Source organism: Mobula hypostoma, chromosome 5, assembly GCF_963921235.1.
Source record: "Mobula hypostoma chromosome 5, sMobHyp1.1, whole genome shotgun sequence".
NCBI lineage: Eukaryota > Metazoa > Chordata > Chondrichthyes > Myliobatiformes > Myliobatidae > Mobula > Mobula hypostoma.
Window position 1 is genome coordinate 186,374,721 of NC_086101.1, and position 13,473 is coordinate 186,388,193.

General features: G+C 42.1%; 1 protein-coding gene across 1 annotated transcript in view; it reads left to right on the forward strand.

Moving 5' to 3' along the window:
- Positions 1-13,473, forward strand: part of sh3rf1 (SH3 domain containing ring finger 1) — a 191,397-nt gene that overhangs the window by 139,931 nt on the left and 37,993 nt on the right. Inside the window, exons 5-6 of the mRNA XM_063049504.1 lie at positions 2,054-2,377; positions 11,831-11,941. Coding sequence (XP_062905574.1) covers positions 2,054-2,377; positions 11,831-11,941 — 435 coding nt within the window. The remainder of the gene's footprint in view (positions 1-2,053; positions 2,378-11,830; positions 11,942-13,473) is intronic.

Consider the following 13,473-nt stretch of genomic DNA (forward strand, 5'->3'; position numbering starts at 1 on the left):
TAGAACCTTGCTGGCGTGTGATATCAATGCGATTGTTCTGTAATTACTGCACTGCAGGAGGTTTCCTTTCTTGGGAATTGGAACGTAGATGGATTTGCACCAGTCTGTTGGCCATTTGCCAGTCTTCCAGATGGCGCAGACAATGCGGTGCAAGATGTGGGCCATTGAGGTGCCTGTTGCTTTCAGTAGTTCTGCTGGTATGTTGTCTGGACCAGGTGCTTTATTCTTTTTAATCTTCTCGATTGCTCTTTCTGCTTCTGAGAGTAGTGGCTCTGGTTCATGTTCTAGTGTTGTCCAGTCAATGGCTTTGTCACGGTTTTCATTCTCGTGATTTTTGTTGAGTTTCTTGGTGTACTCGGCCACCTTTCCCTCACGTCTGCATCTTCTGTCAGAATTTTTCCTTCGTCATTTTTGATTGCACCAATTCTTGGTGTGAAGGTGCCGGTAAGTTCTTTTACTGCAGCGTAAACTATCTTGCTGTTGCCTTTGTTGGCCTCATTTTCCATGTTGGAGCAGATGCGCTGTAGGTATGCCTCTTTGTCAAGCCTGCAGCGTCATTGTACTTCACACTTCAGCTCCTTGTATTCCTTACTTGTTGTCCTTTTCTGACCTTCCACCAATCTCTTTTCTACTGCACACAGTGTTTCATTTATGATCCATTCTATTGCCTTTGTGTTTGCGTCACTTTGGAATGTGTTTCTCTTTTGCTGTTGTCAATACATGTCTTGTTGCGTTCCAAAATTCTTCTGGTTCGACCCCTTCTTGTAAGTTCAGCATGGCTTCAAAGGCTGAAGGCTACCCAGATGGAATATGAGGTGTTGCTCATCCAATCTGAGTATGAAAATAGAGGAGGCTATGGAATGACATGTTGGATTAGGAATGGCAAGTAGAGTTAAAATGAGTGACCAGTGGGGAAGCCCACCTTTTGTGGTGGATGAAGGTTAGAGCTTGATTAAGTGGCCCCTCAGTCTACGTCGGATCTCACCTTCCACAGATGCTGCCTGATTTGCTGAACTCCTCTAGCATTTTGTGTGGGTTGCTCTGGATTTGGAGTATCTGCAGAATCTCTTGTATTTAAGTAAATAAGTGTTGGTGCGTGGCCAAGTGGTTAAGGTGTTCATCTCGTGATCTGAAGGTTGCTAGTTTGAGCCTTGGCTGAGGCTGCGTGTGTATCCTTGAGCAAGGCATTTGTCCTAATTGCTCTGCAACGACATCGGTGCCAAGCTGTATGGGTCCTAATGCCCTTCCCTTGGACAACATCAGTGGCGTGGAGAGGGGAGACTTGCAGCATGGGCAACTGCCGGACTTCCTTTCTTTCTTTCTTTTTAAATCTTTTTATTAATTTTCCAAAATTATAAACAGAATAACAATGTTGATACAGAGAGATTGGAATAATCTTATTGTTGATAAGCATGTACAAAGAAGATTTCAAATAATACAAGTATAATAGACTTCCAAACTCTTGATATAATTAATCATAGAGAAAAAAGAAATAAGAAGAAAAAAATACAAAGAAAAACCCCCCCAAAAAACAAAAAAAAACTAAATACTAAACCCAAAAAAAAGCAAATGGAACAAAACAAGGCTAGACCGTTATCTGAAATTGAACACGTTCAGTAATGTTGTCAACTCTGCTCCTCTATTCATATATTTTAAGTTAATAAAAAGGATTCAGAAAGGTCAAATTACATCATATGAAAATGTTGAATAAATGGTTTCTAAGTCTCTTCAAATTTAACCGAAGGATCAAAAATGTCACTTCTGATTTTTTCTAAATTTAAACATAATATAATTTGGGAAAACCATTGAAATGTAGTAGGAGGATTGGTCTCCTTCCAGTTCAATAAAATGGATCTTCTGGCCATTAAAGTAACAAATGCAATCATCTGACAGGCTGAAGAGGATAAAAATCCGGTCTTCCATACAACCTTGCCCAGGCTTGCCCAAAGGTGCAAATCCATGGTCTCACGAGACTGACGGAGGCCTACATAAATAAATAAAGATCTTTTTTTCACTGATTTGGGATTTTTAATGTATTTTTTTGTATTTCCAGTTCAATTCAACAGCCAAACAGCTGATACAGCTGGACAAACCCTCAGCCTCCCCATCTGGAGGCGGCGATTCAGGTGAGGGGAGCAGCAATGCTTCAGGGTCTACCCAGAGCAACTCTACTCAGAAACCCACAGACGCCACAAAGAAGAACACCAAGAAGCGCCATTCGTTCACCTCGCTCACCATGTCCAACAAGGCGTCCCAGTCATCTCAGAACCGCCACTCTATGGAGATCAGCCCTCCTGTCCTGATAAGCTCCAGTAATCCAACCGCCGCAGCTCGCATCAGTGAGTTGGGCGGACTCTCCTGCAGTGCTCCTTCTCAGGTAACTTGCTGTATAGTGCAGGCAGCTGAATGGAACTGCTGGAATCCTGATAGATGAAATGAGTAAAACAGTAATGTCACACACAAAATGCTGGAGGAACTCAGCAAGTCAGGCAACATCTATACCAGGGGTTCCCAACCTTTTTTTAATGCCATGGACCAATACCATTAAGCAAGGGGTCCGTAAACCCCCAGATTGGGGACACTTGGTCTACGGAGAGGAATAAAGATCTGCCATTTTGGGCCGAGACCCTTCTCAGTTCAAAATATCAGCTCTTTATTCCTCTCCACAGATGCTGCCTGACCTCCTGAGCTCCTCCAGCATTTTGTGTATATTACTCTGGATTTCCAGTATCTGCAGAATCTCATGTTTAAAATAATAGTAATCTGAATCGGAGTCCTTGACTGGAAGCTAAATTAATAGCTCCTTGACAGCAGGAATTTTACAGATGCAAGTTTGTGGTTAAGGAGTAGGTTGCGTGTGAGTAATTGGCACTTCCTTCAAAGACGTCATAGATAGAATACTTTCCATTGGAGTTGTATGATTTTATTACATAACTGTTTAAAGTAGGTCACAAACTCTTTTGTCTTGTCATATTTTTCTACTATATCGTGCTTCCTCAGTGTAATCTTGAGTGTTTGCAATGCCTTGCTGGACTCTTAACATTTTAGGCTCATCATTAATTTGAATTACTTGCATTCACTTGGCTCCACTGTGTCTCAAATGCTGATGTAAACAGTGGGCTGAATTTATTTTCCCTCCCTGCTGATGATTTTGGAAAAGGGAAATAGCATGATGGAGAGATAAATAGTATTGTTCTATTTTATGTATATATTATTGAATTTTTTTGTTGAACTGAAGCTTCCAGTTTGAAATATTTCTTCAACTTCATTGCCGTCTGACTGTCCATATGTACAACCAAATGAAACAATGTTCCTCTGGACCACTGTGCACCCAAAGTACATATATTGTGCACAGCACATAAACAGTATGATCACAAAATAAAATAATAAAATATAATAATGCATGTGAACTGCGCAGCACAGGTAAACAGTACAGTAGGCAGCTCGCTGTCCTAGTGACAAGACCACAATGAGGGCAGGGTATTCATTAGTCTCACAGCCTGGGGGAAAAAGCTGTTACCCAGTCTGACAGTCTTATCCCTGATGCTCCTATACATCCTTTAGAATCAGAATCAGGTTTAATATCACTGGCATATGTTGTGAAATTTGTTGTTTTGTGGCAGCAGTACATTGCAGTACATAATAAAAGGCTATAAATCATGATAGAGAGAGATAGAAATTAAATACGTAGTGCAAAAAGAGAGCAAGAAAGGAAAAAATGTGAAGTGGTATGCATGGCTTCATTGTCCATCTGATCTGATGGTGGGGAAGGAGCTGTTCCTAAAGCATTGAGTATGTGTCTTCCTTTACCTCCTCTCTGATGGTAGCAATGAGAAGAGCGCATGTCCTGGGTGTTGGTGGTCCGTAATGATGGACGTCGCCTTTTTGAGGCATCGCCTTTTGAAGGTGTCCTTGATACTGGGAGGCTAGTCCCCATGATGGAGCTAGCTGAGTTTACAACTTTCTACAGCTTTCTCTGATCCTGTGCAGTAAGACTAGATGGTGATGTAACCAGTTAGAATGTTCTCCATGGTAATTTGTGAGAGTCTTTGGTGGCATACCGAGTCTCCGCAAACTCCTAATGAAATATGGCTGCTATGTGCCTTCAATTACATCAATATATTGAGCCCAGGATAGATCCTCAGAGATGTTGACACCACAAAAATTGAAACTGCTCACCCTTTCCACCACTGATCACTTGATGAGGAATGGTGTGTTTTCACTCAATTTCCCCTTCCTGAAGTCTGCATTTAATTCCTTGGACTTGCTGACATTGAGAGCAAGACAAGATTATTGTTTCAAACTACTCAACCAGCTGGTTGACCTCACTCCTGTAATCTTCCTTGTCACCATCTGAAATTCTGCCAGCAATAAGGATTCAAAGATTCAAAGCACATTTATTATCAAAGAATGTATAAATTATACACCTTGAAATTTGTCTACTTACAGGCAACAACTTAAATAAACCAAATTTAAAAGGGCCAAAAAACCGCTGCGCAGAGAAAGAGAGAAAAAAACACCGTGCAAACTATAGAAGCAAACCAACACCATCCCGAACCAGACCAAGTCCCAGATCCACTCCTGGAGCAGCTGGAGTAGACCTAAGCCAAGCTTCGGTCACCAGTTTTCACACCAGCGGGGCAGAATTGCACAACAGCGGCTTAGTTAACAGCCTTGGCGCCTTGGAGAAAGGACACATGCAGGAGAGCGGGCGAAATCAGCCCAGCCCTCCCCTCCTTACCCGACACTCGAGCTTCTGGTCTATCTGTTTAAATTGTCCAGGCACCGAAAGGTGCCACATTCTAGGACCTGGATCCTGGCACCCCGATATACCTGGGCTGCCCTGCCCGGAGCCATTCTTGATCTCACCAGATCAGCTCAGCTCTTGGAGCGATACAGCCTTGCACTCGAGTTAGGTGGACAGGCATCAAAACTCTTCCATATTGACCTCTCTCCAAATTGCTCTCTTCATCTCCAGCAGCAATATGAACTGTGTCTGTGAATGTTGCGCTTCGCAATGCCCCAGCACGGCTCATCCCCCAGGTCAGCTTCACCTCTTCCTGCCTCCTCACTGTCTGCGGTCGTTCCCACCTTCCCAAGGTGTCGCACCAGACAGTCAGCCATTCTTGTCTGGCGCGTAGTGTCAGGATTGGTCTCCTTTCAGATTAACCGGGTCACGATATGGACGTTCCTGACTCGACCCTTGTTTTTTACGAGGCCGAGTGGCTAGCTCGACACTCAACCCGGCACGGATGGAAAGCTTGCGTGGGGGGTGGCCCGACTTGGATTCGAACCCGGGAGCCTTTGCTCCGAAGTCCAGCGCTGATGCCACTGCGCCAGCTGCCAGCACTGTCTGCGGTGATAGTTCATCACAACTTGCTACATGAAAGATGTTATAAATAATGTTTTTAGTCGATTCTCTTGCCTTATGATTTACCAGTAAGCTGATACACATCTTTGATAGCACCATGTAAGTCAGAAGTGTTTTTGGAAAATTTATTGATGCTGTTTGAGCTGTGCCTAGCGACAGAGCCGTGGGTGTAGAGAGAGTCGAGCAGTGGGCGGAGTATGTATCCTTGAGGTGTGCCAGTGTTGATTGTAAGCAAGGAGCTGATGTTATTTCTGCTGTGCACAGACTATGGTCTCCCAGTGAGGAAGGCAAGGGTCCAGTTGAGGAGGGAGGTACAGAGGGCCAGGATTTGTAGCTTGTTTATTAGCACTGAGGGTCTGATGGTGTTGAACACTGAGCTGTAATCAATAAACAGTAGCCTGATGTAGATACTGCTATTGTCAGGTGATCCAAGGCCGAGTAGAGAACCAGTGAGATTGCATCCACTGTAGACCTATTGTGGCAATTGGAAAATCGCTGGTGTCCATGTTCTTGCTTAGGCAGGAAGTTGATTCTGGCCATGACCAACCTGTCAAAGCACTTCATCACATTATATGTGAATGCAACTGGTCAATATTCACTGAGGCAGCTCACCCTGCTCTTCTTGGGCACTGGTATGATTGTCGCCCTTTTGAAGCCGGCGAAAATCTCCAGCTCACACGAGGAAATCGCTGAAAATCTCCAGCTGCAGCAGTGAGAGATCGAAGGTGTCCTTCAACACTCTTGTCAGTTGGTTGGCACAAGTTTTCAGTGCCCTACCAGGTACACAGTCAGAGCCTGATGCCTTGCGAGGGTTCGCCCTCTGAAAAATGTTCTGGCATCAGCCTCCAAGACAGAGATCACAGGGTCACCAGACACTGCAGGGATCCGCACAAATGTTGTTTTATTGGGGTCAAAGAGGTTGTGGGATGGGTGGTAGGGACCTGAGCAATGCTTTGGGCATTCTTGGCGTGTTCAGTAACTGCAGTGCTGCTTTTATTGGTCGTGCCTCATTACTCTGAAGAACAAATGGTCTGCTCTCCATCTTCCGATATTGATGGCACTCTTATGGTAATATGGGTAGAAAATTACTGCACGTCAGTGAAGACAAGATGAATAAGGAAGCATGACATAATGGTTTGTGATTTAGAGGTGACTCCATTTATGTGACCTGGTTGCATTTCAAAGTTCAAAAAATGTTATCATTAAAGTGCATATATGTCACAATTCACAACCCTGAGATTCACTTTCTTGTGGGCAATCACAGTAAATGCAAGAAGCACAAAAGAATCAAAGCAAGGCCTCACCCAACAGGATGGACAAACAACCACTGAGCAAGTACAAAATGAAAGAAAAAATAATAACAACAATAAATAAATAAACAATAAATATTGAGAGCATGAGATGAAGAGTCCTTGAAAGTGAGTCCATAGACCATGGGAACCATTGAGTGATGGTGCAAGTGAAGTTATTCCCTCTGGTTCAAGAGCCAGATGGTTGAGAGGTATTAACCGGTCCTGAACTTGGTGTTGTGGGTCGTGTGGCTCCTGTACAAGCTTCCTGTTGCAGCAGCAAGAAGAGAGCATGGCTTGGGTGATGGGAGTACTTGCTGATGGATATGCTTTCCTGCAACATTGTAATCAATGATGGGGAGGGCTTTACTTGTGATGGACTGGTCTGTATCCTGTTCATGGGCATTGGTGTTTACCTACCAGTTAAGATACTCTCCCCCCCACTCATCTATTGAAAGTTTGTCAAAATTTTAGATGATGTGCTGAGTCTTCACAAAATTATAAGACAGTAGAGTTGCTGCCATGTTTTCTTCATTATGACACTTGCATGCTGGATCCAGAACAGATCCTCTGAAATGATAACACTGAGGAATTTAAAGTTGCTAACCCTCTGCACTTCTGACCTCCGATGAGGACTGGCTCACGGATCTCCGGATTCCTCCTCCTGAAGTTAATGATCATCATCTTGGCCTTGCAGAGATTGAGCGAGAGGTTGTTGGTGTGGCACCACTCAGCCAGATTTTCACTCTCCCTCCTATGTGCTGATTCATCACCACCTTTGATTTGGGCAATGACAGTGGTGTTGTCAGTAAACTTACATATGGCATTGAAGCTGAGCTTTGCCTCACAGTCATAAGTATAAAGGAAATATGTAATGCAAAGGGGTTAAGCATACAGCCTTGAAGTGCATCTGTGCTGATGGAGATTGTGGTGGAGATGTTGCCAATCCAAACCAACTGGGGTCTGCAAGTGAGGAAATCAAGGAGGTATTGAGGTCTAGAACTTGAAGGTTATTTACTAGTTTTGAGGGGATGATAGTATTGAATATTGAGCTGTAGTCAATAAAGAACATCCTGATGTATGCATCTTCGTTGTCCAGATATTCCAGAGTTAAGAGTGAAGAGCCAATGAAATGGCACCCACTATTGACCTGTTGTCGATGGAAGCTGCTTTGAAGGGTGGCACTCCTGAAGTTAAATATTTTCAGAACGTCATGTAGATCAGCATAAAGCTGTGTCTGAAGATGTTTGGGTTATGTATTAACTTAAAAGTTTGTGGCGGTTATTACTTATGCACGGAGCAAGAACCACAACAGAGTAGTAGGATTAAGTGTTTTTACTGAGTTACGTTAGGTATGGTACACGCTAGGAAAATTTCAAGGTAGGAGCGATGAACTGAGCCCACCAAGACGAAAACCCGTGCACTTGTAAACCCACGTGAAAAGTGAGAGCCTTCTGTGTGCAGGAGGCACAATCGATTCACCATACGATCAATTGGCTGTGTGTACACTTGCAACATTCTCACAATTGATCCAATATGGTTCAGTGGTGATACAGAGTTTGGTTGGATGATCATTTTAACTTTGATTAGTCCACGTGAAACGTACAGTGGATCAAGATGTGGGAAGTGGTTTGAAATCTTTCAGGGGGAGATGATGGCACAAAAAGGACCATTCAGCCCAACAGCTCATTGCTGGTATTAGCTCTCCTGTGAACTTCCTCCCATCTCCATCAACAAAAGCTTCTGTTCCCTTCTCCTTCCTGTTAACTTTGATGTTTTTGGTTTCAAATTTTAATTAAGAAATTATTGCTCAGCTAAGTTTTTAAAAAATCTTGTTTTTTCCACAAAATGCTATTTTTATGTGATTTATTATAAACAACACAAAATGTATATATTTTTATTCATAATAAAACTCATATTTTGCATTATAAATTTCCAAACCAATTTTGATATTAAGTAAAAATTTAATTAATGAAGATAATTTCATTTCCAACAAGTTTTGAGGTAGTCCAGATAACTATGCCTAATGTGGGTTAGTTCTGAAAACATTTTCAATATTTATTGTTTCAACCCAGTTTTAGGTTCATAAAGGCTTTATGAAACTGAATTTTTAATTTTGAGATGTCACTGATCTTTCAAGGAAATATTTTTTTAAGTTCCTCAATTCAGGAAATTTCATGCTAAATCCTTCTCCCCCAAAGATTTATCCTGGTTATAAAAACACTAAGAAAATAGAATGTAGTTTTTGTTCCACTTATCAGGAAATAGGTATGTTTATATTGCAATGTTCTAGCCACATATCAATTGTAATATAGTTGGGCTGTCCAGGAAAGGAAATAATGTCCCTCAAAGCTGTTACATATTACAGTTAGAGGATTCTGTAATCATTGCCCCAGCGGTCAGTAAAGCAAGCCCAGCTTTTCCAGTTGTAGGGAAGCAAAAGTGAATAAAGAAAAGAATGTAACCATTATGTTATATTGCTGGACCAGTAGAAACAGATTAATGCTTACATAGATTCAAATCACACCATGATAACTGGAAATTTACAGTTCTCTATACTCTGGAATAAAAAGCAGATGTTCATAATGATTATGCTGGATTGAAACTGCTGGATTGTCAGAAATTCCATCTGGTCTTTTACTGTCTTTTAGGGAAAGAAATAGAGTCATCGAACACTATAGCATAGAAACAGGTTCTTCGACCCATCTAGTCCATGCTGTAATATTAGTTTGCCTAGTCACATTGACCTGCAAGTGGACAAATAGGCCTGCATCTGCTTGATCGTGTGGATAGTCAGAGGCTTTTTCCCAGGACTGGAATGGCTAGCATGAGAGGCCACAGTTTTAAGGTGCTTGGAAGTAGGTACAGAGGAGGTGTCAGGGGTAAGTTTTTTATGCAGAGAGTAGTGAGTGTGTGGAATGGGCTGCTGGCGACGGTGGTAGAGGCAGATACAATAGGGTCTTTTAAGAGACTTCTGGACAGGTACATGGAGTTTAGAAGAATAGAGGGCTGTGGGTAACCCTAGGTAATTTCTAAGGTAAAGACATGTTCGGCACGGCTTTATGGGCTGAAGGGCCTGTATTGTGCTGTAGGTTTTCTATGTTTCTATATCTGTCATTTTTACTGATCTCTGCCTAATGTCATGTCAATTCTTCATTCACTTCCATCTGAAATGACCCATCGTACTACCGTGCCCAAAGAAAATCAGGGAAAGGCAGGAAATGCCATTGATGCCCCTATTTGAATTAGCCTAGATGACTTCAGCCTTCTTGTAAAAGATAGAGCTGCGAGTCACTTCACACTGATGAAATGCATCACCTCCAACACATGTGAGAGGATACCAAAATACAGAAGCTGGAATTCTGCTAAGGGAGATTGCTGCTGAGGTCATTAGACTTATTAATGAGATCTCCAGCTCCAAGTTTAAACATTCCAGGCTTGCTGCTGACCTAAATAGTACCTGACATTACAACTAGAAAATAATATTGATGGATTGGAAAGTCAATATTCTGCTTTAGTCAGCTGTCTGGTGCATTAAGGAGAAACCACAAGATGTGGGAGGGATAAAATGATTTTTAAAGCTGCATCTCACTTTATTGCAGAAAGAGCTATTCAGCCAACTTTGTAATGTCCACCGACTTGATGTTCCAGAAATGATTGATAGGTCCCCACTTTCAAATAGTTTTGTGCTTTCTCAAGAATCCCCACCTGAGCATATCATTTATATGTCTGATTTTTGCTTGTCCATTTAATCCTCTGCATTGCCATCTATGACTCACATTTTAATCAATGTAATCTTTTCCAAATTTGCCCTCACATTTGACCATGTCTCAGATTCTGATTCAGATTCAGATTTACTTATCACATGTACATCAAAACATACAATGAAATGCATCATTTGCATTAACAACAAGCAAACCAAGGATGTGCTGGGGGCAACCTGCAATTGTTGACATACATTCCGGTGCCAACATAGCATGCTCACAATGTTTGGAGAACAACACAGAATATAACAAAACAGAACACAACAAGAAGCAAAACAACACAGACTGCTGAAGGAACTCAGCAGGTCAGGCAATATCTATGGAGAGGAGTAAACAGTCGCCATTTTGGGCTGTGACCCTTTATCAGGACCCGAAAGGAAGGGGGAGGAAGCCAGATTAGGAAGGTGGTGGGAGAAGAAGTACAAGGTCGAAGATGATAGGTGAAGCCAGGAGGATGGGTGAGAGGAGATGAAGTGAGAAGCTGGGAGGTGATGTGGAGAAGATAAATGGCTGAAGAAGAATGAATTTGATAGGAGAGGAGAGTGGATCAAGGGAAAAAGGGAGGTCATAAGCAGATGCAGAGAAGGGAAGAGGGGAGCCAGATTGGGGAATAGAAAAAGAGGAAAGGAAGAAGGAGAAAGTTACAAGAAGTTAGAGAAATTGATGTTCATGCCATCAGGTAGGAGGCTACACAGATGGGATATGAGGTGTTGCTCCTCCAACCTGAGAGTGGTCTCACCATGGCAGTAGGGGAGTCCATGGACTGATTTGTCAGAATAGAATGGCTTTTAAATTGTTGGCCACCAGAAAATCCTGCTTGATGAGGACAAAACGAAGGTGCTTGGCAAAGTGGTCTTCCAGTCTACGTCGTGTCTCACTGATGTAAAGGAAACGGTAGACAGCTCCAACAGACTTCCAGGTGAAGATAACCAATCCCTTTCTCCCTCCCACCCACCCACACACAGTCAATACTCCAACTCCAGGACTGTCACTTTGCCTTCCAAGAATCTTCTGTAACCCTTTTAAATACTCTTCCCTTCAGTTGGTTTTGCAGCATGCTTCATAACCATTTTAGTTTATCATATTTCCATGGAGAAAGTGGGTCTGGGTGATAACCTGTATTATGTTCTAGATTAAATTTTGGGTTCTGAGCATTGTCAGCAAGATCAGCGTTAATCATCCATCCCAAGGTAGTGAGCCAGTCCTTCTGATGAAGTCCTCTCACTCGGCTGGAGGGCAGGATTTCCAAGTCAGGGTGGTACATGGTCAAAGCTAATTTGTTAGTCAAACCTTGCTGCGTATGTATTGCTGAGAGGAGAGTTACTCCAAGTTGTGATTTGTTGGCGATGCACTTGCTTATTGTACTTGCTGCCATGCCATATAAAACATTCTCTCTTCGTTAACAGGTCCACATTAGCACTACTGGTTTAATAGTCACACCACCGCCCAGCAGTCCTGTCAATACAGCACCGCCATGTGCATTCCCTCCAGAAGGCACCTACTCAGTTGCTCCCGGGGTGAGTATTCTTTGCGATATGTCAGTGGGCAGTTATAGCCATTTTAGGATCAGCTTCCATGCATATCAGTCTGTTGTAAAAGGTGGTTGAACATCAGTGGCACAAACCTACTTGGGTCTCCATCCTAGTGTTGTTTTGCTTTTAGAAATAATCAGAAATCACTGTGGTAAAGCATTCCATGCTCTTGTGGTGGAGAAGACATCATCTTGTCAGCCAAAGTCCACTTTGAAAAACTTAAATTTCCTACTTTTTTGTATTGTACTGCTGCTGAAAAAGAAGAAATGTCACAACATATGTCAGTGATAGTAAACCTGATTCAGATTCTGACAACAGGCATCTCTAATCTACATCAAATATACATCAATCCTCTACACTCATATTTCATACCAATAGATGGGTGAATTGTTAGGGTGCCATTTTGATATAAGATGTTGAAATTAATTTCCATCATCTCAACTGGCTGACGACAATACTCCACAAGAGAATTATATGTATTCTGAAGAAAAGAGTGAATTCTCTGTCATATCCTTACCAGTGCTGTCATGCAACCAACCATCATGAACAGAACACTTACCTGGTCACTTTTAGTTGCTGTGTGCAAGCGATGGTGTGTAAATTGTTTTCTGTGCATGCGACATTACAGCTATAATCCAGGGTCTCCCTGGGTTATGGAAATCTACCTTTACATAAGTTCTCTCAAACCATTTTGCAACGTAGTAGAAATAAAATCTTCTGTGGGATCCATAATGACTGGATACAGTATATATTCTGTTTAATTATAGGTAGTGTTTCATTGATTATTCAATGAAAATGGAAGAATTATAGTAAGTATATGTCGAGCAATACGATATGGGTTACTATAGAAAACTATGGCTCGTATAGCAGTTTGTGTAAGGCTTTGATACATTCTCTCCATGACCATGTGAATTTCCCCCGGGTGCTCCGGTTTCCTCCCACATTCCAAAGACTGATAGATTAGTAGGATAATTGGTCACATGGGTATAATTGGGTATCATAGGCTCGTTGCACTGGAAGGGTCTGTTACAGTGCTGTATCTCTAAGTAAAAAGACAGATGTTCCTGATGTACAGAGAACTTGGCTTATGGACGTCTCTCAGGAATGGAATCCTCATGTAACCTGGAACTGCCTTTATTGCTTCAAAAGGTGTATTATTCACAGAAAAGCATTTGGGTGTCCTGAGGGCACTATCACAATAGAAGGTTCTTTTTCCCTCTCTTTACTGATCACAGTAATCGTGTTCTACCTGGCACTGCACATTCCATTAAGAACCATTTCCTTCTTAATGCATGTATCTATTGCCTCCTACTTTATTTTCTCATACACAAGCTTTTGAAGTCTTCCTTTAGTCTCTGTAAACACTGAAGCAAAGTCATTATTAAGTATCTGCTGTTTCCTCTCTCATCTTCGTAGCCTCATCAGGCTTCTTTTTAAGAATCACTTTAATCTCTTCTAATCGTTTTGTTTTTCTTAACTGGCTCCTGAAAGCCTTTTCAGTTTCTACTCACATTGAC